Source organism: Lissotriton vulgaris, chromosome 3_1 (assembly GCF_964263255.1).
Source record: "Lissotriton vulgaris chromosome 3_1, aLisVul1.2, whole genome shotgun sequence".
Taxonomy (NCBI): domain Eukaryota; kingdom Metazoa; phylum Chordata; class Amphibia; order Caudata; family Salamandridae; genus Lissotriton; species Lissotriton vulgaris.
The window spans coordinates 1,243,262,086-1,243,287,740 of record NC_141689.1 but is presented as its reverse complement, the minus strand read 5'-3'; the positions used below and the strand labels follow the sequence as shown (position 1 = coordinate 1,243,287,740).

The 25,655-nt window shown below is 45.3% G+C and overlaps 1 protein-coding gene across 2 annotated transcripts in view; it reads right to left on the bottom strand.

The window, feature by feature from the left end:
• LOC147727729 (uncharacterized) overlaps positions 1-25,655 on the bottom strand; it is a 116,757-nt gene that overhangs the window by 22,587 nt on the left and 68,515 nt on the right. For both annotated transcript variants that reach the window (XM_086961727.1, XM_086961728.1), the window contains exons 3-5: positions 24,203-24,313; positions 6,599-6,712; positions 1,446-1,562 (exon numbers count right to left, since the gene is read on the bottom strand). In XM_086961727.1, the coding sequence (XP_086817853.1) occupies positions 1,446-1,562; positions 6,599-6,712; positions 24,203-24,313 (342 nt within the window). The remainder of the gene's footprint in view (positions 1-1,445; positions 1,563-6,598; positions 6,713-24,202; positions 24,314-25,655) is intronic.

The window sequence follows — 25,655 nt, the reverse complement described above, 5'->3', positions numbered from 1 at the left end:
CATCATGTATACAATTTGCACTACACGCTTTATATTATTTTAAAGTATAACTGTGCCATTTTGGGCTTCATTATCAATGGTCGTTGCAGAAACAAGTAGGCAAATTGAGTTTAAATTTCTTGGGGCTAAATAGTTAACATCATGTCATTCAACTGCAGTTAGTCGCTAAAGGGCTTAGACATTCTAAACAAATTTCAACTTCGGAAAAACATACACCTATTGGACCATATATTACAATACTGGATCTTTGACCCTAATCCAGCTACCCAACTCCTCCTCTTTGAACCGTTCCTAGCAATCTCTCATCCTGCACATCCACCATGGATATCCTTTTCTGCTCAGTTCCTGGCTAAAGTTTCTTACCTGCCCAAATAGTCGCAAAACTTCTGCTCTTTACAATTACTCAGCTTCTCAACCTAGGTGATGTTTATATGTTGTTTGGCCTCACACACGTCAGAGTCTGCTATATGTAAGTGTTCCACAGCTCTCAATCTCGCACAACACATCATCACGCCAAAGCACTCAACCAGCTTCCCCATCTACCATGCCATCTTCTACAACATTTACTACCAACTGTGACTCACCAAACCCTCAATCACTAGCCACTAAGTCAAACCTGAACAAGAAATGTCCCCTTGCTAGGATCACACTCCACAAGTGAGCTAGGAACTTGGAAACTCTTGCCCTCACAGCCCTTTCGGAAGAACTCTGGACGATTCATAAGTTAACCTACAAAAACACCAGATGCTAAGCAGGTCTTCAAGCTTCTGAGAGGTTCAAGGCCTCCTGTACCTGCTGGTTAAATGAAGGGCTTTTTCCAAACCCACACAGAACCACTAGCAGCTTGGTGTGGCATGAGAGTCATTCAGAGGCAGCTGCTGATAGATGCTAGTGAGATTTTCCTTACACTTAACTGAGAGTAATATACATTTCCTACAATTTGAATGTGTTTAGTTTTATTTCCTTCTATTTGGTTTTAAGCACCAGCATAAAGTACTGCTATCACATATACAATAGCATTAGGAGCGGTTGATCGACGTCATATTTGTGATATTTTTTAACTCCAAGAAACATGGTACCTGGTTATAAATATGGTACACTGATTTATTTGCTACCTATGTATCATTCTCATATTTAAGCATTTATGAAATTGACGATTTTCAGAATTCCCAGTTCACCTTTTCAACGTTTCATGCTTTGGTAAGATCTGATTGATTGAAATAATAATTCAACAACCATTCACCGCCATCAAAGGATTAACTCAAAATGTCTTCCAGTCATTTAGGGCCCGATTACGATCTTGGAGGTTGGGAATACTCCGTCACAAATGTGACGGATATCTGTTCCACTATTTCACAATTCCATTATATCCTATGGAACTTGTAAAACGGCTTTGTTTTCAACTTGCAATGATTTAACTATGAATTTAGAGCATGCGCACTCACCTTTTGTAGGACAAATGAGGACGTCTGAACTTTCCGAGCCAGACCAATCTCTAGAATCCATCTCTTCCTCATTCTGCATTTGAAGTAAAACATCGGGGTGGATGCCAGGATAACCATCTAGGCAGAGAATGCATGAGTATTACACATACTTGGCAATCACATTACGTGTTCAGAGGGACATACACAAAAGAAAAGTCAAACATGCAGCCTGCGTACGCGCAAGATTTCCATGATTACAGTGTGGCAATATGATGTTTCCACGCAAACCACCTTGGATGACTTTATTGCAAATTTACTGACATCAGCTGTGGAACTTCACTCACGTGCCGAGTGATTTGCCACCTCCAGTATAATCAATGACGCTTGGAAGACGTACTACATCAACAGAGGCAGATACTGCTCTGGGAGAAATTCTGACCCCAGCAGGAATAGCTATTAGCACCGGGCCATAATCCCCTACCACTGAAGACCCAGTCCAAGTGCCAACCCTGCATGCACGGACTCCCTCCAGAGCCCTCAACAGCAACAGTGCTGGCTCTGTGCCCCTTGTGTGATCAAGCAAGGCTTGGGTCTGTAACTCCCTAGACTGGACCACCTCAATATTGAAATAAGCAAACAGGATGTCTGGTGGGGTTATTTGGATTAGAGTTGTGATAAACCTTAGACCATTAATTCCAACGTTTTTAAGCTTTAATTTGCTTATTTTCGATATTTCAACAAAGACATTCATAAATCAATAGAGCACGTCTTTTCAAAGAAACACCACATTAGTAAATCGCACAATTCAAAAACGTTTGAAATAGAAAGATATACAACATTTACATAGTGCAAAAAAAAAAACAATTTGTGAGAAAAAAGTATAATATATGGAACGCTTTTGCAAACATGTGCCCCTTGGCAGCACTGGCAGTGTAGGTTCCCTTCAGGTCACATGCTAGCAATGACTCATTCAAATTTGGTGATGCACATTACCTCATAATAAACATATTAAATGCGCATGAGATCATAATTTGGAACCCTCATCAGCCACAGTTGTTTATTCTTGCTTTGAGGACTGTAAAAATGGAAACACAAGTATGGCAAATGAGCAACACTGAGAAATAGGGATCTGTGTCCACTGCATTGTAAACTGTATAACGTGGGCCTCTCACAGATGTGTTTTGAACATAACCTCCTGATGGCTGTGAAAATCAGCTATTCAGGAGCGTCTGCGTCAGTCTGAGGACAGCTTTAGACGAGGAAAAGCCTTCTCCCAGTCTTACAGTATAAAGGCCTTTGCTCCAGGTCTTCAATTCAATTAAATTGCTCATTTAATTTTTCCTGTCCTGGTGATGACTCATTCATTCCCATGGGTCGAAACGCTGTTGACACTTCTGACAATTGGAAAGGAGTTATACCCTTGAAAATCAAATTGTTGTATTTGTTGAAAACTCTAACTATATATTCCATTGTCGCTTTTTTCGTTTTATATACTATGTATTATATAACCTGTACTCACTGTGGGATCATGTGAGTACTTTTTCACAAAAACGTTATATTTCCTCTACTTTGTTGATGAGTAATTTAAATATAACATGCTTCGCTAAGACTAATAAGTGGGCCCTGTCTTGTTTATTTCTGGACAACGATTTTTTAAGCCGTTTGGCTCTCGTTCATTGGTTGATATTTTGTCTAGTAATATTTCTGCATTTCCCTACTTGGAATCCATGTTGTGTATCTTTTTAGTACTTCCCTTGGTTCATGATACCGTTTGTGATGTCCCTGGTATGTATGATTGTTGATTAAATAAGGTATCTATTATCTCCTCTTGGGTACCTTTTATAATAATGACATATCATTACTGTGCGATGCACTTGACTGGACATGGAATGCCTATCCAACGTCCATCCTTATTTAATTGGCTTCAGTTAAAAAAAAAGTCCAGAGAAGTGAGTGAGACTAATGTTTTTTGATCTTATTGATCCCACATTCGTTGTCTAAGAGATTTTCCATTGTTAGTGTTAAGTAAAAATGTATATATGTTTGTGTGCATCATCTGGTATGTTGCTAAGCAAACAGTCGTCATACTTCTGGGAAGACCATGCTTTGTGTGGTTTCACTAGCTGCAAGAGAGTGGCAGAGAGAGATAAGTAATTTCTCACAGGATGCGTAAAATGAATCCGATCACAAACTCAATAGATCATAGAGTGACCATCCAACATCACTGTAGGGCAGGGATCCTCAACGTGTGGGCGAGCTCCTTAGACAGTATAAAGAGGTGTCAAGGCAGGGTTTTAAAGGATCAATAAGCATGACCTTTAGAAACAGACAGATATCATTCTGAAAACAGTGCTGTGATTTTGGTGTAGGAAAACAGAGTCGCTGTGAGCCAATCTCTAGTGTGAGCCATCTGTTGTATCTTTGATTAGTCATATCTTGGCTGGGAGTAGGTATTAAAGGAGGTCTCCAATATCCACGCCTCATTCATGCTGGAAGCACTTTTAGGTCTGCCAATAGAATGTTGGCAATCATGAGTTAGAATGCACTTGTGAAGGGGATAACTGAGCATAACTACAATGCTTGAATTGTTATTTATATTCAGAGCTTCCAAGTGGCTCCAAGTCTTGTCCAACGCCTGCGGCCAGTCTGGTTATTTTGGCGAACAGCTCATCACATTGTGGGATTTGTAGTTTCACATTTAATACTGTAAACAAGGGCTCACAAATTCCTGCATATAAAGTGCTTTTGGCTGAAAAAACAAACTAGGATTGGCTGAAAGTGTCACACTTGCAGTGATGCAAGCTTGGGTTCATACTTTCTCTAAAGAAAAGAAAAAAATAAATATATATATTTTTTAAATACCTTTGATGCCGTTGCTGTTTTTTTGTCTCATTTGCTTACAATGCATTTGCGGTTTCACTTTGCATGGGTTGTAAGGAAAACGCAAAAGAATCAGAGGTTGAAGTGGGACAGGGGAAGGACGTTCCTACGCGGTTTAAATGTGAGTACAACAGTTCATATACTTTTAGTAAAAAAAAAAAACATCCGTTCCTGATTGGGTGGGTTGCGGAAGGGTGAAAGAGGAGAAGAAGGATCTTCTCCACTGTAAAGTGAGAAGCAGATAAAGAAGGTGGTCTTAAAGACCCTTCTTTCTAGGGCACTTGCTACCTGAGCAAATGTAAATATATGCACCTGTTTAAAGGGTAATTTTGAAGGCTGTTTGGGAGCCAGTGAAGGCTTTAATTGATTGAATCTACAATTTGTTTAATACACATTTAATCTAATGACTTGCATATTCACTGTGCTTTTTATCATAGGCTTGGACCTCATAATACTATAAATACATGTTGCTATTACTGAGTGCACAAACCAGGACTCAAATCGGTGACTGTCCAGTTGCTCCCACGGACATCTGAAGCAATCACATTCACCTAATGGGCTTTACTGTCAGAAAAAAATGCATTTTCTGCATATAATCTGAAGTTGTATAAATGTATAACATATGGTTTATGTATTATATTTTATATGCAGTTACCTGTAGGTAAAAGGACAAGAAATTGGTAGCAGAATATCTTGTTCTTTTTAGCCACTTCTCTCATATCGCCCCAATTGTAGTCAGGATCACAGTTCCAAAACTTTTTTTCAGGCACTTAGACCACTGGGTAGAACACTGCATTTTGTCAGATTTGTAATATGCCCCTATAATCTGTAGATCTCACTTGAATTATGTGCCTTGCTTGCTGTGTTTTTCACTTAATATTTTATTGTGGTAAATTAAAAAACATCATTACAGATCAATTTAGTCTATATTTGTGGGCGGATGGGACCTCAGGCTGCACTCAAATTCTTCAGCTTGTTTGCAGCATTTTATTGAACAATTATGAGGAAATCTGTTGCTCGATTTGGAGATGGGGCGGGACCTACAGTGAAAATATTTGACAAAGGATAGATATGGAGGGGTTGAAGTTTGAAGACCATTGTTGTAAGGATAATCTTCTTCTGGGTTTGGGTGATTTAAGAATATGATTGGTCAGAAGCGGCTGTAGCAGTGCTTTAAATAAGTCGGTACTCTCCGGTAAGGAGTACCAGCTCTTTTTTATTTTGAGGAGATTAGTACCGGCACTTCTGAAGAGAAATGCAATACTTTTAATTGGAGAGTACCGGCACTTCTCAGAAACAAGCAGGTACTCTGCTACAGAGCGCCTGCACTTTTATTTTTCTGTTTCAAGCACTGGGCTGTAGCTCGCTATGACTAGCACAGATGACAGTGCCAATGAAAATGTCAGTGTCACTTGTCCCAGTGCAATTAAGTTGGCAGTCTGGGCGACTTTTCCCACACAGTGTTCTTCTGTCTCTCAAATGCCCTCTGTTACAATGAAGAAGGAAGCGTAGACCAGGTGAAGTAGATAATAAGATCTCTACTTTATTCATAAGATCTCTTGATAGTTACAGGTGACCAGATGTAGTTAGATCCATTAAAGTGCCCCACCAGGAGCAGGCTCTCCACTGCTCAGCCCATCCACACCAACTGACTCACTCTTCCAATCCAAACACAATCAACATTCCATCTGATCTGTAGGGAGGGTGCATTAAGTAAAAGGTACATTACAACACCCTCCACAAAAAAGGTGTTAAGCAATTGCAGATTTACACTCTGCATGACTTGGGGTCCAGCTGCAGTAAAGTGCAGAAGGGCTGTCAGGCAGGGGGTAGGGTGCTAAGGGGACTGTACAAGTGCAGTTTAAGCCACCAAAGTTGAAGTATAGTGTAGCCTAGCAAGCCAGCCTGCCTGTAGTGGTTACATGTTTTTTTCTCTATGTGCTAAATGTTGCCCATCTTTTCTGAAGTAAGATGGCACAGGAGGAATTGAATGCAGTTGCTGCCCACCTGTGCCTACAAGCTAGTCCTCCAGGGTGTGCATTGCTACAGTGGCCCTCCAAGAGAGAGCAGCTCCACATTCCACAACAACCTATTCAAAGAACTACTCTGGCGCATATTCACACCAAATAAAGGGAATGGAAAGGAATTAATTCGTACATGTGGGTATCCAACATTCCCTATGTTTGACTGAATGTGGCTGCCCAACACAAGTGAACATGAACCCTCGTAGAAAGAGGCTGCACCGGGCAAACCCCGTAAGGAAAATGCTCTCCCAGCTACACACGCGTACTTACAGGAGGCCACTTCCTCAATGTCTGTTCTTCTCTCCGATTCCTGTGGATCCCAGATCTCTGACTCTTCTGTTATATTAACCCTGACTAAAGTGTCGGGATTGGTAATTTGACAGCCTGCAAGTATGATATAAATGCAACACTGCATTAGAATACATATATTAAAGATAATAAGCATCTACTTTGCTTTTTAATGCTCGGTAATTGCATTCAATATACTTTAAAGCAATCGGGTTTCCATACTTGAATCAGCAGTCCAGTAAAGTTTCACAAAACCCACAAAAGTAGAGTTTTGCATATCCCATTTTGTAAACAAATGCATTCAATGGCATTACTATATTTTCAAAACAAGTGCTGAACATTTCCAGAGACATATCACTGTGTACAAAGAGCCCCTACTCAAGCCCAGGTTGTAAAAAGTCACTCTCACAAACATCTGGAATTTATTATAATAAAAGAAAATAACTCTTGTATTAGTGACCCTTGAGCACTCCATCACCAGCGGCCCTAATTTCTCTCTCTTCGCTCTAACTCAAACCCTATTCCTACCCAGTGTTATTTTTATTTGTATAATGCTGAAATAAAGCAAGTTCTACCTTACTATTTTGTTTCTCTTGATATTGTAAAGAGATCCTGGTCAGCAGCATGTTGGCGGTCCAGATCGCTACCACTTGCTCCTTACGTAAAGCGCACTGACACCTATTTTAGGCTGAGTTGCGCTATAGAAGAATGTGAAATAAATAAAATATATAAAAACATTTGATTGATTCTGAATTTAAACAAATGTTGCATTTGGTGTAAGACATTACCACAGGAAAACTTCATATGTTTTCCCTCTGATGTTCATACCAAGAGATTTTATCTTCCCTCTTCCAAATGTTCTCCCGATTGTGAATCATTAATCTACTGGCATTACAACGCATTATCCTTTAAAACGCTTTGTGTTACCACGTAGGGATTTATCACATAACAGTAATATATATGTTATATATAGAAAATAAATCTGGTTTGCTCAGTAAAACATGTACTTCCAACACCAACAGAAGTCTATCAGTTAACTGTCTACTGGTCAACTGAAGCATCACCACAGCTTTCTAATGAATAACCAGTGGTCTAACATATTTTAAAAAACTTTTCCAAATGTAGTAAACTTTTTTACTTTACCTTAAAAAGTTTGCAAAAATACTTTTATGTTAACTGGTAATTCATCGTATATATTTATATTCAATGTAGATCTTAAGAAAAAATGCTACAGCATTAATACCTTAACTTTAAAATAAATATTTCCTTTTTTAATGATTTTTTTAGTGTTTTCATTGATACAAGAAACAATACTACGCTAACACGATCAACATTATTGCAATCATAGCAGACAGTGTTGTCAGAACTTCCCACTTGACAAATTAGCCATGCCATCTCCTCCCCTTTCAGCAGTAATCACATATTTGCAATACATGTCCCCAGTACTTGAATCCACCAGGAAGCTCCTCAGTACCTCCACCTCCCATCGTCGCGGACCACTTTATCCCTTCTATTTAGCTGACCCTGTGCTTCAGCACCCCCTCCTTCCTCTACCTCTACCTGCTTGCGACCTGTGTGTTCATCCTCTATGGACATGCCGGAAGCAGCTGTCTTCCCTCATCCATCTCTTGGAATCCTTACAACACCGCCCAAATCTCCTAATTCTCTCCCACCCTATTGCCCACCCTGGCCAATTGAATATGTGTCTCCTCTGCCAAGCCCAATTCTACCATATGCCTGCTCCTCTTGGATACCGAAGGAGTAAACTGTCCCAATCATCCCATTGCCATCCGCTTCTTGGCAAACCAGAGCCAGGAACAGAAATTTCCAGCGCACCACCACCCCACAGAGCTTCTTAACCACACCCAGAAGATATTGTCCAGGGGTTTCTTCCAATGCAATGCCAGTCACCCTGCCCAGTTTTGCCGCCACTTTTACCTAATATGTGCACACAGTGGGACACATACAGGCCATGTGCCAGAAGGAGGCGCCGGCTGTCCCGCATCTCGGACAGTCCGCCAACCTATTAGCATCCATTCTACTCAGCTTAATTGTTGTCAGATGGGTGTTATGCACATAACTAAAGTCAATTAATGTAAACAGGGCATTACAGAACACCCAACGAACAAGTGCACATGTCTCAGCGGAAACCTTGGGGCTCCTCCAGGTCGTCCACTCTAGCCTTCCAAGTGTTACATGTCCCCGTGGCCTTATGCGTCATATGCGCCACATAACAAAGACACCAGCAGCCATGGGTCGTCCACTGTCGACAGTAGCTGCCACGTTTCTTACCGTCGGGGGTCGCTGGAAACCGAATCATACTGGCAATGGTAGCATATTTATAAAATTGTCTTGCCCCTGCCACAAACTTAACGCATGCATCCTCAAACATAACAAACTCATCTTCCAGGTATATGTCCCCCAGTATCTCAAAGCCCCCTTCCTGCCAGCGAATTATGGATATAGTCTCGCTAATACATTTAAAGAGCACTAAAGACCATATGCTCAGCTCACTCGCAAATGGCGGCCTCTTCAGGACCTTGCCAATCACTCTCTCCCAGATTACTGTAGTCTGCTGCACCAAGAGAGGACAAAGCCCCAAGTACTCTCGCTCCCATCAACAACAACTTCATCAAGGGTGCAGTTCCACACGTTCCCCTCAATAGCCTTTTTTTTTAAATTTATTTTTTTATTAATTTTTATTGATTTTCAAAATACCATGTTGAACAAAGTTAAGCATGTCAGTATACATTATACAGTGAGTTACGGCTCCTTTCTAAACATGAGTGAACATTCTATGCACAGCTGGTCAGATCAATTTAACATCCGTTACACGATTTATTCAGCAGCGGCTTCAGTCCGATCATATTCCGGGGTCAGTTCAACCGCATGGTCCGGCAGGTAGGCTGTTAAGGGTGCCCAAAAGTCTTTTGGCCTTGACCTGGCTGGCAACTCTTCTTCATAGGTCTTTAAGGTGTCTTTGCAATATACCAGATCTGTAATCCACTTCTTGATCGTTGGACTGCTCTTACTGTCCCAGTGCATTGAAATTCTACGCTTTGCCATGTCAACGCTATTGCCAGCAGCTTCCTCTTCGCTGTGGAGACCCCCCGGATGAGACCCAGGAGACACCCTTGTAGAGAGCCCTCTATGTCACACTGTGCAACCCTCCTCATAACAGTCTTCAATTGCACCCAATATTTCTGCACCCTAACGCAGTTCCAAGCCAAGTGAACAAAATCTGCATTTTGGGCCCCATACCTGCGGCATGTGGCATCCTCCCTCAGACCCTGACACTGGAGTTTCTGTGGTGTGTGGTAAGCCTGATGCAGGTATTTGAGGTGTGTTATGCGGAGGTTACCGTTTGGTGTCAGCGTGTCTGTGAGGCCGCAGCAGGTCGTCCAGTCCTCTTGTGGAAGGGGCCTGTCAATGGATTGATTCCACCTCTCCAGGGCTCTTGTGCAGGTGCGCGCATATTCTGTCTGCATTGAGCGGTACAGCTGGGCTACCAGGTGCCGTCGAAATGGCTCCATTATTACCATTTGTAACGGGGCGAGGGCCGGGGGCACTGCTGGCAAACTAGGGAACAGGGCTCGCAGTGCCGCCTTCAGTCTATGATAATTCAATCTGAACAATAGTGTTTGGTTAGTTATATTGTGTAGTTTGGATGCTTCCACAAATTGCCCTGCAGTGTAACGTTCACCCAGTGTACTTATACCCATGTCTCGCAGCATGGAGATATTGTCTGCGTTTTGTGTCGCTGACAGCTTTGGATGATTAACCAGTGGCATTGCAGGGGTGTAGAGAGGCACTTTATTTGCCGTGTCTCCTAGTCGCCGCCAGGCTTTAGTGGTTGCCTGTACGGGGTTGATTTCAGTGCGCAGGACCTCCTTCTGTTCGTGCGGCAAGATGTGGTGCAGTGGAATAGGGTTCGTGTCTCCCTCCTCGACCGCTAAGTGGGGCAGATATGGTGCAGGATGGTACAAAATGGTGAAAGCTTCACCCAATATCTCATTGGTTGTGCAGACAAAGACTGCAACATTATTAAAGTGAATTAGAAAATATGAATATATTATGATAAGATTTCAGGTAAAACGTGAGACTCAAATGTGATACACGGTGGCTCATCACAAGAGAAGAATGGCAACATTCTTTGCAGAGTGAGACCATAGTACACAAAGGAGCCAAATTTATATCCAAGAGCAGGAGGTGTTGGCGTGAAATGTAGGTGCACCGATGCCTGCTGCGGCCCCCATTTATGGTATCTGTGATGTCAATGCTCACAGTGGCTTCAGGGTCTCCTGGCATGGTCTTCGCCTGCAAGCCAAACCTGATACAAACGTGATGGATGGTTTTCAAGCTGATGATTGTTTATGCGATGAAGAGAACTCTGATGAGTTGGTCCTCTGTATCATTCTGCATGCTATGAATTGGGACCTCACCTATCACATAAGGATAACATCTGCCTACACCAGCAATATTTATCATGTCACCATACTGTTTTAAGCAGGACCTATCGACTGTGTTGCCTATATCCACTAGGCTAGGATAACCATGGAGTCTGGTTGAAAATGGCTGAACAGTTCTCAAAATGGCAAAGCATTTCCTCCAATTTTAAGCTACCGTGACCTATACAGGTTACCGCTTTGTAGATGCAAACCACTTTGGTTGTCACCTTACCAATGAAGTTTGCCTTCATGGTGAAGATTACATTTTGCGAGCACGCCATATCAGCGCCGTTTGAGAGATCTGGAAAAGCTATCATTCAAAGTCCAGAGCAACACAGAACACACTGAAATCAAGGAAGTGCAGTCCCATGAGTCTGGATCCCAATGAGCCAGAACATGGAAAAGCAGAGCCATGAAATCAAAAGCATTCAGAAGCCTTATCATCTTCCACCTGTAGCCATTGTTGCGTTGATGCCCCCTGAGTCAGTGAAGACATCGTAAATGGGATTACAGCATCTCCATTCTATCCATGGGCAGTGAGACCTTTCCCACTTCTATTTTGAAGCAACCCCCAGGCAAAGTCAGATGCTAAGATGTGATCATAATCAGGCTCTTTGGGTACACTAGCCACCCAAGTTTAAGAGGTAGCAGACAGATGCAATTGGTATCTTGAAGTCTGTGCATTGAAGAGATTGAATATGACTGTCTTGACCAGTTTGTCACCAAAGTTTTATTTTATTTTATTTATTTTAAAGGTTTTATATAGCGCTGGCTAGACCTGGAGGTATCAGAGCGCTTTATATGAGCATCAGATCATAGTTACAGGTTACATTGTTACAAAGGTTACATAGTTCTTAGAGCATGGCAACATAAGGTCGAGATAAAAAATATGCACAAATACCTAAGAGGAAAAGCATGCAAGGGGAACGATTCAGGGGATGGGGGGTAGGGGCTAGGGAAGTAGAACGGTAATGAAGGCGGGAAAGAGAAGGGGAGGGTGAAGGACACAGCATGGAAAGAGGAGGGGAAGGGCGATGGGGACACAAACCAGTAGACGAGTCAAAGAAACATCCAAAGTCCAGTAAGCTGTGGTCCCAGGGGAAGTGGTATCACTTCCCTATCTCTGTTGCGAGAGGCTCCCTTCATGCAGTGGACTCTCTCAGAGGGGTCTCTGAGACTCCAAGGCCTACATACTGGATCCTTCTGCAAAAAGGGGAAAAGGAGTGCTTTGGCAAGGGGTGCCATACCATACCTCAGCTGTGAGTGGCTCCCTTGGCGCAGTGGACTCTCTCAGCGGGTTGCTGAGACTCCAGAGTATAAATATTGGATCTTTCCCCAACAAGGGGAGAAGGAGTGCTTAGTCAAAGGGCACAAAGGACAGGGGGCTAGGCAGACTAGCAGGCAAGGTGAGAGATTCAGAGGAGAGGGGATAGGAGCCAGGGAAGTAGACAAAGAGAGAAAGAGTACTAAATGGGAACATATTTAATTAATGAGTTATTATAGAGCGCTGGCTAGACCCGAAGGAAACAGAGTGCTTTACATGAGGAACAATATTGTTGCAATTTACATCAGTTAAAAGTTACATAAGTATCAAGAAAAGCATTTAAAGTACATAGGGGACAAGGTGAATGGCGCAAGAAAGGGTAAGGGGATAGGGTAAAGGGGTAGGAGGAAGATAGGGCGTAGAGAAGAGGGGAAAATCTGCCCAAGGTCCGGCTGGGTAGGTGATGGGGGGGGGGGGGGGGGGGGGGGGGGGGTAGTGCACACCCATCTCCTCTTTAGCTATATGGTAGCTCCACGACGCATCAGCCAAATCTCTTGGTCTCTACAGTCTGGGGTAAGTTCCGCAGCTTCCAAGTCCTGATGTGTAAGCAGGTTAGGGGATAGGTTCATGGTCTGGTCAACGTCCAATTATTGTCCCAGGGAAGTAAAACAACGTGGAGGGGACCACTATGGAAGCCATCTTGGGCTCAGGCAATGTACACTGGTGGCCATCCTAAGGTCAGGCTTCTGACAGTTAAAGTCAATATCCAGGACAGTGGCCACCAGAGAATAACAAATCCAGCGTGCAAACACCATCACAGGCACAAACATGCACAAGCACACACAAATGTGAGCACACACTCTCATATGCGCACATGTGCATACACACAAGCACATATACAGAAACATCCAAAAACACAAGCACACATAAAATCCCATGCTCTAGTACAAAAACACCCAAGTAAAAGCACACGCAAACACCATCACATGCACAGACATGCACAAGCACACACAAATGCGCTCACACTCTCATACATGCACAGACGCACACAGACATAAGCACACATACAGAACCTACCTTAAACACAAGCACACATACAATCACATGCTCCATGAACAAAAATACCCAAGGACGTACACACAGGTACATGCACACACACACATCATCACAAGCAAAGACCTGCACAAGCACACATAAATGTGCGCATACATTCTCATACGCGAACAGAGGGCGCACACATGCACGAATACAGAAACATCCACAGGCCCAAGCACACATACAATCCCATGCTCTAGTACAAAAACACTCAAGTACATGCACACTCCATCACACGCACAGCCATGCACAAGGACACACAAATGCAAACATAGTATTTCATACATGCACAGGCGCATACACACATTTGCGTCCGTACACACACACCCTCATACAAGCACAGACGTGCACACAAAAGCACTCACATGACACATTTCTCCAGGCCGCAGCATTGATGGCACACAATGGCAGGTTTGGACATTGCCTTTGTCATGGAGGATGCAACCAAAGGCATCTAGAACTTAGTGAATATACTTGGTGCTGGTTAGAGTTTAAAAAAAAATATATTGAAATAAAAAAAGCACTAATGCACAAAAAAAATTGCGCCTGCGCATGACATACAAAGAAACTTCTCTCATCTGGACCAAAAGAAAAAAATAAGAGAAAAGCAAACATGTGGTAAGTAAGAGGATTGGTAGGAGATAGCACCAAAAGAACAACATGAGTTAGTCCTTGAGCACATACAAAAATATCAAGTATACACCTTGCAGTTATAACGTCAGAAAAGTACATTCAGCTCAATAGTGGAATAACATAGCAAATATGCATCCCTACATATCACATAAGCCAGACATCTCGAGGGGCGTAAGCATCCGTGGCGAAATAGGAAATCACAAAAAAATAGAACAGCAACACTTGAACATATTTCTTATACCTGTGGCATGAAGAAGGAAGTTCCGGCAAACACAGGAAGGAAAGGGACCCACAGCAGATTAAGCATCATTTCCCATGGGGATGGCATCCAACCTCTCCGGGTCGCGCGTTAGAAGAAAGCCTTGGGGGGACCCCAGATATCTTTGGGCTTAGAAGCAAGTAGGAGCGTTTCAGCATAGGCTGTCAGCTGCTCCTGGCAATAGAGTAGATCGTACCGCCATTCCTTGAATTTCGGAGCCCGCCCCCTGCCCCACCTGCAAGCCACTCTGTGCTTAGCCAGTAGAAGTGACGTGGTAATAAATCTGCGGTACGTCTTGGGCACCAGTGAGGTGTAGCCCAGTTGCTCCAGCAAGGGATCCCTTTCCAGTGTGACATTCGTCATCTTCTCAAGTGCATCAAAAATCTGCCCCCAGTACTCCTGAACCCCTGGACACTCCCATGCCAAATGCAAGAATCCGGCCTCTGGTCTTCTACATCTCTCACAGCAATCAGTATCTGCCAGTTTGAATAAAAACTTTTGGACAGGCGTGTAGTATAGGCGTTGAAGGAATTTATAGTGTATAACCCTCATTCTACTGCTAGCGAAAATTTGTGAGGTTTGGAGACAGCAATACGCCCATTCATCGTGAGTTATCTCCCTCCCAAGATCTAAATCCCACTGGGTGCGGGCTACGCTATGAGCCTCTGTTTTTGTGTGCGTATATTATGGTAGAGCCTAGAGACTAGGTGTTTTCCATCAGTGGAGCCTAGAATTTGATGTAGCGGAGTAAGGCATGTGGGCTCCTGTGGGAAGTCCGGGGCACCCGAACGAACCCCCTGTCTCAAACGAACATATAGGAAAGAGTCGAGAGGCGAGGGCAGTAGCCCGTGAAAGAATTGGTCTGAGGAGCGGAAGGCACCATCTTGAAAAAGTTAGTAATTTTTGCGCGACCGCACAATTTGGGGAATATCTTTTCCTGTAGTAATGGCATGCAGGGATGGTAGGATAATGGAAGCTGCGGGGAGTATATCAGAGGGGATCAGAGAATATCTGCGAGTCGGTGCCATGCATCAACCGTGCCCGTAACCGTAGTGGATGGCAGGTCACGAGAGCGGACAGGTGCATGTATAACACCGTCCAGAGGTATGGGGTCAGCAAGCCAATGCTCTGTGGCTATCTGTGACACATATCTGGGGGGGTGGTGGATCCAAAAATAAGCATAATGTGCTTGCGCGCATAGAAAGTAAACCTCGAAATCTGGGATATCACACCCGCCCTGGACATAAGGTCTCGTAAGAGTAGCCCACTTGAGCCTCGGTTGCCTACCTCCCCAAAGCAATCTCAGTAGTGCAGTGCGGAGTTGAAGAAAAAAAAAAAGGCCCAGGGTGATATGTTATATTCGTGAAGAGATATAAATACTGCGGGAGCACAACCATCTTTATTAAAGAAGCGCGGCCCGCGAGCGAGAGCGGGAGGGAAATCCATCGAGTTACGTTGTCGATAAGGCGATTTATGGCTGTGCCATAATTGAGACGCAGGGTATCCTCCCTATCCCTGGAAATCTGTATACCAAAATAGCGGAGATCAGTGTCACACCACTCCAACAAGAAGTCAAGGGCAAATCTCGAAACAGCAGGTGTGAGGGGAAATATCTGTGACTTCCCCCAATTTATATGGATTCCAGAAGGCCTGCCAAAGACAATGAATTCTCTTAGTGAGGGGTTGATGTTTTGTTGGGGGTCTCTGACATACAGGGTGACATCATCTGCATAGAGAGATATCAGGATCTGGCGTAAATAACAACGGAATGCCTTGTCATGGTGGTGTTGCCGAAGCTTGGATGCCAAATGTTCAATCATGATAGCGAATAAAAGGGGAGATAACGGACATCCCTGCCGAGTGCACCTGGTGATGGGAAACGCTGACGAGAGATGTCCATTGATTAACACTCTAGCTGTGAGTTTTTGATATAACAACCTGATCCATGAAGTTAACAGTAAGGGAAAGCCCATACGGTGAAGCACCCCCAGGAGATAGTCCCACTCCACAGAGTTGAATGCCTTAGTGGCATCTAAAAATACTGTAGCTAGTGGGACTTCAAGAGCTACATTTTGGAGTAAGGAGTATAAGGTGTGAAGGTTGTGAGTTGTGGCCCGCCCGGGGACAAATCCTGACTCATCGGGGAGAATGAGGTTATTCATTAAAAGAGCTAAGCGATTAGCAATGACCTTGGCTAGTATCTTCCGTGTCCCAGTTCATAAGCGACAATGGCCTATAGGAGTCGCAGGAATCCGGGGACTTGCCTGGTTTTAAAAGGGAGGTGACAAGTGCCTCCCTCATCGATGAGGGAAGCATATCAATCTCCAGGGACTCCTCGTAAACTTCCTTAAGAACAGGGGCCATGATATCTATATAATTTTTATGAAATTCAGAGGGAAGTCCATCGAGTCCCGGTGCCTTGCCAGATTTCATCTTCATAATCGCCTCTCTGATTTCATTCAGCTCATAAGGGGCGCAAAGGAATTCCCGTTGTGTGTCATTGAGCCACCCGAGTGCCACGTCCCCCAAGAAACTATCCAGGTCTACTAGCCCGCTGCGCTGTGTGGTATATAATGCAGTGTAATGTGAGGTAAATATCTCAAGTATGTCTGTTGTGTCCCAGTGAAGTACCTCCCCCGGCCCTTTAATTTCCACTATGTGATTGGTGATACGTGGGCGCCTAGTCACCTCCGCTAATGCTTTTCAAGGCCTTCGCCTTCACCATACCTATGGGCCACCAAGCAGCGTCCTCTAAGTTTCGTCTCTCGTGCTGCAGGGTCTCCATATTCTGACAATTTCTCTCGAAAGTCTACCTGCACCTCCCCTCCCCTCCCCCGCCAACATCCGATGTTCTAGTACCTTCAGGTCCTTCTCTAATTTCTTCAGTGTTCCCTGTAGGTCTCTAAGCACTCCAAAACTTTTGGAGATACAGAACCCTCTGATTGTGACCTTGAAGGCTTCCATATCATTTCCACGCTATCCACCGACCCGCTATTACACTGGAAAAAGTCCTGAATTTCTTCCCCCAGTTCGCTATTGAACACTGCATCCAATAAGGCCGTGGGCTGTAGCCACCATCTGGGCGTGGTTTGTCATACCCTGGCGGCGTGATCGTAAGCTTCACTGGACAGTGATCAGAAAAAGTTCTGGCGGGGTGTACGACGTCCCGAATATTTGGTCCCAGGCCCCGTGACAGTAGGCAATAATCTAGTCTAGCCCATGTCGCTGCATAGGTCGTGAAGTGTGTGCCCTCTCTAGCCTGTGGGTGAACGTAGCGCCAGGCATCAATCAGACCTCCCTCCTCCCGTGTCCCCTGGAAGGCTGTCTGTGAGTTGTTGTAATGGCAGGAGGCGGTGTTGGACCTATCCAGACCTGGATCGAGGTCAACGTTGAAATCTCCTCCCCAGATTATATGGGTGGATCCTATGTTTACAATTTTCCGACAGAGGTTAGTAAAGAACTCGGGAGTGTCTACATTAGGGCCATAACAGTTAGCTAGCGTCACCGAGTCAAGGCCTAAGCGGCCCCATGCAACCACATATCTCCCTTGTGGATCCAGGAGCGTACCTGCCAGTGCAAAAGGTGTTTATTTTTTTATGAGAATTGCTGTGCCACGGGCATAGGAGGAATAAGAGGAGAATAATCTATACTCCGCCCTCTTACTAGCAAATGTGACAGGCGTCTGTGGATTTACATGAGTTTCCTGGAGCACAGCGATGCTGACTTGTTGGTTTCCAGGTATGCTAGTACCAGCCTACGCTTGCTCAGGTCGCCCAACCCTCTGACGTTCCATGACATTACTCTCAATTGAGATTTATTGACCGGGTCAACCATATCCTCCTATGGCGCAACACCCGCAACATTGCGCTGCGGAATATAAGAACAGTCGAACAGATGGAGTCACATTTGTAAATGTAGTGCTGTAAATCACGCATGACCAAACATCCATAAACCCACGTCTCAACCTCCCCCTCCCACTGATACATCCCAAACATGCCAGATTTGTTTCCTCCCCCCTCCCTACAGCCCATTAACCAAAATCTTATATGCAACTACTCTGGTCAGAAAGCAGAGTGAACTCGTAAGAGGGATCTCCCGTAGGTGATCTCAGCCGGCTTGAACACTGTTACCTCTCGCCGTTCAGGGGTAACTGTACCAACAAACACCTCCCTCGTTGGGCCTTGAGGATGCCTGGCAGCGTTCAGTTCACGTGTCCTTCCGGAAGACTTTGCTCGCGTTCCTCAATGAAAGTACAGCATGCAGTGATCGTATACTTCGGTCATCAGTCCCTATGCGGTGAGCTCGATCCCGATGACTCCTCCGGTGCAGTGGAGCCTGCCTTCTGCCGCTTGAGGTACTTAAGAAAATCTTCGACTTGTTGATGCTTGGTATAAAACGTTTGGTGACCTTGGTACGTGACCCGGAGGCGCATAGGATACAGCATGGCATAGTCAATTTGTGCCGGTCTCAACTTTTGTTTCACACCGAGGAATTTCCGTCTCTCCTCCTGTACGTGCGGAGTGAAGTTGGGATACATGGAGAAGGGCACTCCCTCAAAGTGCAGTTGCTTTTTCTCCCTTGCCACCTTGAGAGCGACATCCCTGTCCCTGTAATTCAGGAGATGGGCGATGATGGGTCTGGGCGTACTTCCTGGGGGTGATTTCGGACCTATGGAACGATGGGCGCATTCAACTATGAATTGAGGGGAGAGGGAGCCTGCCCCCACCACCGCAACCAACAACTTCTCGACGTATTCCTCCATTTTGCCCGTGTTGGTACTCTCCGGTATGACCAGCATGCGAATGTTGTTCCTACGGCTGCGCGCTTCGATATCTTCATTCTTTGCCACTATGAGTTTTAGTATTTTATCCATCTGCGACACCGTGTTTTGTAAGTGGGCTGTGGCATCCAATATGCGTTGTTCGGTGTCCTTTATGCGCGCCTCATGGCCCTCTACTGTTCGGACTACCGCGCCCATGTGCGTGGTCAGAGTGTCCATTTTACCTGCTATGCTCGCAAATGCCTGCCTCATCTCCAGGAGAAGCGCTTTCATATCGTCACCCTGTGGGGATTGTGATTCTTGCATAGTTTCTACAGCCCCCCGTCCACCTCTACCGTCTGCAGGGGGGCACTTTTTTTCGCTTCAAATGTAAAACGCGTTTGCGCGAGTGTCCAGTTTCCCCATGTGGAGCACTTGGCAGTCCCACGGACACCACGTGGTACGTGTGTGGGGTAATGGCGAGGCAATTTTCCCGGTACTCACCAGAGGTATAGAGCTCTTTCGTAACAACCAGGCCTGGCCGAATTAACAGGAGGGGGAGGTCAGGGGATAAATGTACAACCAGCAGGTGCCTCAAGACTGACGCATCACCACCCTAAATTGGGGGCCAGCACGCCAGGGGTTCCGTGCAGTTTGAAGGGTCCCGGATATCCAGCAGTGCTGAGATCAGCGGATTTTATAACCTCCGTATACCCCAGGTGTTCAGAGGGTCTCGCCCGCACCTTCCTCGCAGTCTAAGAAGTGTATGTTATTGCGCAAGTAGCAGGCAGGAGCACGTGCGCGCTGATCTCTGTGGTGGCTGGAGGTGACTGGTGACCTGTCCGCAGCAGCCTACATGCCTCAAGCTGTGCTCAGCACGTCCACCCAGGTGTCAGAAAGGCGATGGAACCGCTGATGGCCGATCCGCCACCCGCGCGGTAGTTATAATAGCACCTTTTACCGCCCAGCCCTGTCAGGTGCCAGTTATACCAAAAAGAGAAGTGCTGAGTTTCATGTGCATTTGCCGCAGGTATTTCTCAGACTATGGTGCGCAGGAACCAGTGAGAAGTCACTCACCGCTATGCAGGCACCGCCATCTTCGGAATCAGGCCCACTTGCCTCGTGGGAGCCCCGGCGCTCGTGTGACCGCCCTCTCCCCGCTGCAGTTCCAAGCCGCTCGGGTCGCACCACAGGGCTAACTGTTGACAGCTACGGCAGCGGCGGGCTGCGACGGATGTTCAAACTGGTAACGCTGCTTTCCCCAGGTTCGGGCTCTTCATATCAGGGCTTTGTGTGGTGATACGCTTCAGAGGGACAGGATAAATGCCAGGATGATAGCGGCAGGTTGCAGTAGCTTCACACAACGGCAGCCATTCTGCTCGTGCGCCACCTAACACTCCCCTCAATAGCCTTTTCTCCCAATTGTCCTCCTTTGTAACCCACTGTGCAGCGTGCTATAGCTCAGATGCATAATAATACAAATTCAGGTCAGGGAAGCCCATGTCCCCCTCTCCTTATCCAGTTTAAGTGTGGACATTGTCAGTCAGCGCTTCTTCCACGTCCACACAAGCCAGGTCAACATACTCTCCAGTGCCTTGAACGTACTATGGGCAACCGTATGAAGCAAGTTCTACACAATATACAAGCATCAGGAGACAGAAACCATCTTTGGGACAGAGATACGACCCGACACCGAGAGCATCAGCATGTTCCAAAAGGCAACCAATTTCGTCAGTTCCCCTAGCATTCGGTCCGGGATATGTCACCTCAATCCCTCCCCACCATGCACCACCATAATCCCCAGATACCTAAAGGCCTCCTTCTCCCATTGTAGCCCCGATAAAGCAGTTCAGAACCAAGTCTATTATGTAACGCCCCCAACGGGCTAGGAGTTACTTATTCCTATTGACCTTAAGACCAATCACAGCCACAAATTCTTCTAATTTGTTCAGCAACAACAGTACCAAGTTCATTGGCGTCCGCAAATGAAATAACACATCATTCGCATGAAGCGATAGCAGATGCACGCTGTCTTTATCTTTATACCTTTATACTGAAATCTTGCAGGTCACTGTACAGCCTCGCCCCTAACGGTTTCAAGGCCAGTGCAAACAGCAGTGGGGAGAGAGACACCCTTGGCACATACCCCTGTCCACCGCCCAACCCTCCAACACCAGCCCGCCGCTACAAACCTTGGCCCGAGGTGCCCTGTAAAGGAGCTTCAACCAGCCACTGGAATAGAATCCAACGCATCCTAACACCTGCAGCAGATATTCCCATCCCAGCATATCAAACACTTTAGCAATGTCTACTGACACCAGCACCAATTACTTGTGGCTATCATCGACCGATTGCAGCACATGGGCCAACCTGCACAAGTTCATGGCCATACTCCTGCCCGGAATTAAGCCACTCTTATCCTCATGCACCAGTGTCCCCACCACACCACATAGTTGTTCCACAAGTAATGTACACAACATCTTTGTGTCTGCATTCATCATCGTCAGGGGCCTGTATGCCACTGGGTACGTGGCATCCCTACCCGGTTTAAGTACCATACTAATCACTCCATTTCTGAGTTTAGGAGGCAACTCCCCCTCCCTAATCGCCTCCCCATATACGTCAACAGGGTTATGTCAACTGCGCTGCAAAAGCCCAGTAAACCTCCACCTGGAAGCTCTCCACTCCAGGCGACTTCCCTCCCACCATCTTTCCAAACGTCCCTCGCAGTTCCTCAAATGTCAACTCTGCCTCTAACCCCTCACGATGCTTCTGAGGAACCACCGTAATATGCACCTGCACCAGGTAATCAGTCACCATATCCAACCCTGTGTGTTGTTCCTTCCAATACAGTCCCTCCAAGTGTGCATGAAGTACCCCATTAACCCCCACCTGTACCGATGCCAATGTCCCATACAGCATTCTCGAAGCCTTAATGGGAAGTTTATTTTTCTTCCACTTTAACAGCCATGCCAACAACTTACTGGGCCTGCCTCCCTCCCTGTGCAATCTCTGACAGTATTCCTTGCGTGTCCAGCCGATCCCATGTTTCCCCAACCTACGCTTAGTATTCATAATCTCCACCCCCACCGTGGGGTCCAGTGCCTCATGTCTCTGCATTTCTGCCTATTCTCCTTCTAATGTCCCCACTTTTCTGGACAGATGTCGTCAAATACTGTAAATTGTACTCATGCACCCCCCTAAATTACCGTTTTCATCGCTTCCCACTTCTTTCCTTGACTATTCATGGAACCCCAGTTCCCACTAAAATATTCTGTCAGCCACTTGAGATGAGAAAACATAGGTATCTATAACCTAGGAAGAGATAGTGGTTGTGTCATGCAACAATGTATCAAGGAAAGATTTATTTACCCACTGAAAGGTCCCAAGCTTGATAACACTGTGCTGGTCAGCACGTGAAAGTGGGATCTAAAACACTTTTCTGAGGCACAGTATCCCAGGGATATTAACGGATATTCCACTCACTTGTCCACCTTGTAATGGCCACCAAAGGAATAAAGCGAAAAACAAATAGAAACCCGGAATGGGAACTTAAGACTTGTTACAGGTCACCTTACTGAGAAGGCATGTGATGAGACTGGGGAGCCCCACAAAAGAATAACCTATATAAATGATGAGTTCCCTTTGGTCTTAATTTAGAGTGGAACCGGAGTTAGCGTAACATAGCAAAATGAAACTCCTGGGAATTCTGTATAACCAGAGAGAAGGGGAGGGCCAGTACTGGCCTCCCCGTGCCATGTACCTCGAAGATAGAGAGGCACAGAAGAATACAAAGAAGCAATGACACACTAGCACCTCCTGGAGTGGCAGATGTCTGGGGAAATCACATGTTGTGTCACTTGTAAAAGTTGTTTGGTTTCTTGGGGGACTCAAATAGACTTTTCAGAAATCTGGGGGATTTGTCTGTCACGCATTGCTTTTTGTCAGTATTCTATGTAGTGTATACAGGCGCTTTGAAGCCTTGCATTAGGCCACACCTACCACACCTTGCAACAGAAGCACAATAAAGCATACCCTTGGTTAAAGCCATAACATTGAATGATAGAGGACTGAATTTCCCCTCCAAGACATGGTTGTTTTCAGCTTAGTCTCAGGCGGGGCGCAAGGTATGGAGGGTTCCAGGTAGACAGTGCTCAGCGCCGGGACACCCTTGGGTAACAGTGCGCTTTATAAACCCATATAACATAACATAACAAAACAGTCACGCTACTGAATGGATTCAATACATTGAACTGCAATGCTGTTTTCCTCTGTCAAACGCATTTCTTGTTCAAGGATCACCCGAGGCTGAACTCTAGAACCTTCTCGGTAAAGTATCTTGCCTCTAAAAGGGTAAGGGCGGAGGGTGGAAGCAGTGCTCCTAAGAGACAGACAAACACTTAGCGAGACTTAAGTGCTAACCGATAAGGATTTAAAGAATATATGAGCGGTGGAGGGCCTTCCTGGAGAAAGACTACAACAGTGCCACAGGGGTTAACTTAAATATACATGGGCAGAACATGGCGAAGGGGAGCCGTGTGCAGAAGGCTGAAAAAGAGAATCGATGTGTGGTGGGAATAACAAACAAACACAAAGAACCCTGCTTTCTTTTCACATTAATACACGTTGTATGTATGAATTCTATTTCTGAAAGACCAACACTATTAACAGACGTACTGCCCAAGAACACATGCATTTTACCATTTCTGATCATGCCCCCAGGAATGACTGGCCTTAAGATGGCTTTATTAATGCTCAGGAAATGGAGCTGTAAATTGGGGAATTGTTTCCAAAGTACAATCGTCGGTACAGCTGACTTGAGAACTGTTTAACCTTAAAATACAAAAATGCAAGCATTATCTTTGCTGCATTTGGAAAGACCATTTATTTTCATTTTTAATTGTGTTCCAGGACCCCAGGCTACAGCTGATATAGTCAGTGTTTATGAATATTTAAGAAGATCTATTATAGAAAAGGTCAGTCCCACCTCAAGTTTGAATTTCTCGAAAAATATACTGCGTCTATGCGGAAAGTCTTGACATTTATTCGCGTCTTTAGTTCGGCACAAACAGATGCGTCATCAAATAGCAACCCTTACCACTTTCGGAAATCTGCACCGGATACTCACTTGGGGAATTATTATCACTGCGTCTTCTCTTGGAGTCTGGAATGCTGACAGAACACAGGTCATCCTTTTCTTTGGCTCTCAATGAAAATACAGAGGTGGCGATGACAGGACCTAGCATTGAAAGCAGAGAGACGTTAATAAGAGATAAACAGCCATTCATCAACTATCTAAAACAGTGTGGTTTGTGAGGAGCCAACTGAGCGCCAAAATAAATGAGTGAGTTACAGCAACTGGACTAAGGTGGGCATCATGATTTGAGTACCTCACAACGGACCCCATCCATCTTGCTTTGAGAGAGGGCTTGTTATGCAAATTAGCAGGGTTGCTAAACAGGCTATCAGTGACAAACTGATGCTGAGCACAGATGGGACACTGCAAACACAAGGAGATGATGGACGAAGCGCTGAAACTTTTCAGACACTCACCCCCAGTGACAGATCTGGGTTGAATCCATCATCATTCTTTAGCTCACTTTGCCACCTCAGTTCAGACCCGGCTATATGCAAATCAGTCTTGACCCTGTGCCTCATGGGAACAGTCCAGCTCAAAATGCCAAGCCAGGTCTTCCCTGAACCAGAAACAAGCCTCCTGGGACCGGTTTCTGGGTAACACTCCATCAGCCAGGCTAGCTTGAATTCAGTGACAAAGTGAGCAAGGGACCTACGTCTGGGCATACCCTGCCAACTTAGGGCGAACAAAGCAAACACAAGGAGATGATGGACGGAGTGCTGAAACATTTCAGACACTCACCCCCAGTCACAGAACTAGGTTGAATCCATCATCATTCTTTAACCCCTTGGGCGCAGCAGCGATTCTGCGCCTGTGGGGCACTTTTAATGAGTGGGCGGGTCCATGACGGCCCCCAGCCATCATCAGCACATGAGCACCGTGATGCATGACGGCTGGGGGCCGTCATCAGCATGGAAGGGGTTAACTCACTTCGCCACCTCAGTTCAGACCCAGCTATATGCAATTCAGTCTTGACCCTGTGCCTCATGGGACCAGTCCAGCCCGAACTGCCAAGCCATGTCTTCCCTGAATCGGAAACAAGCATCCTGGGACAGGTTTCGGGCTAAAAGCCCTCATCAGCCAGGCTTGCTTGAATCCAGTGGCAAAGTGAACAAGGGACCCACGTCTGGGCATACTCTGCCAACTTAGGGCGAACAAAGCAAACACAAGAAGATGATGGACAGAGCACTTGATGCTTTGTCTATTGGATTCTGAGTAATGAAATGTATTGTGTTGGATTATTCATCAGCTGAGTCACTTAAGGGATAATACTGATGACATTATTAGCATCCACAATGGAATATCTGAGGATAACTGAAATGCATCTTTGATTGAGGATAACACCACATGTTATCTTGTAACTGATTATAATGATCAATTTGAATGCTAGACTTACTGTATCTGAATAAACGCATGTTGTACCACTTATTTATTTTCTTTTTGT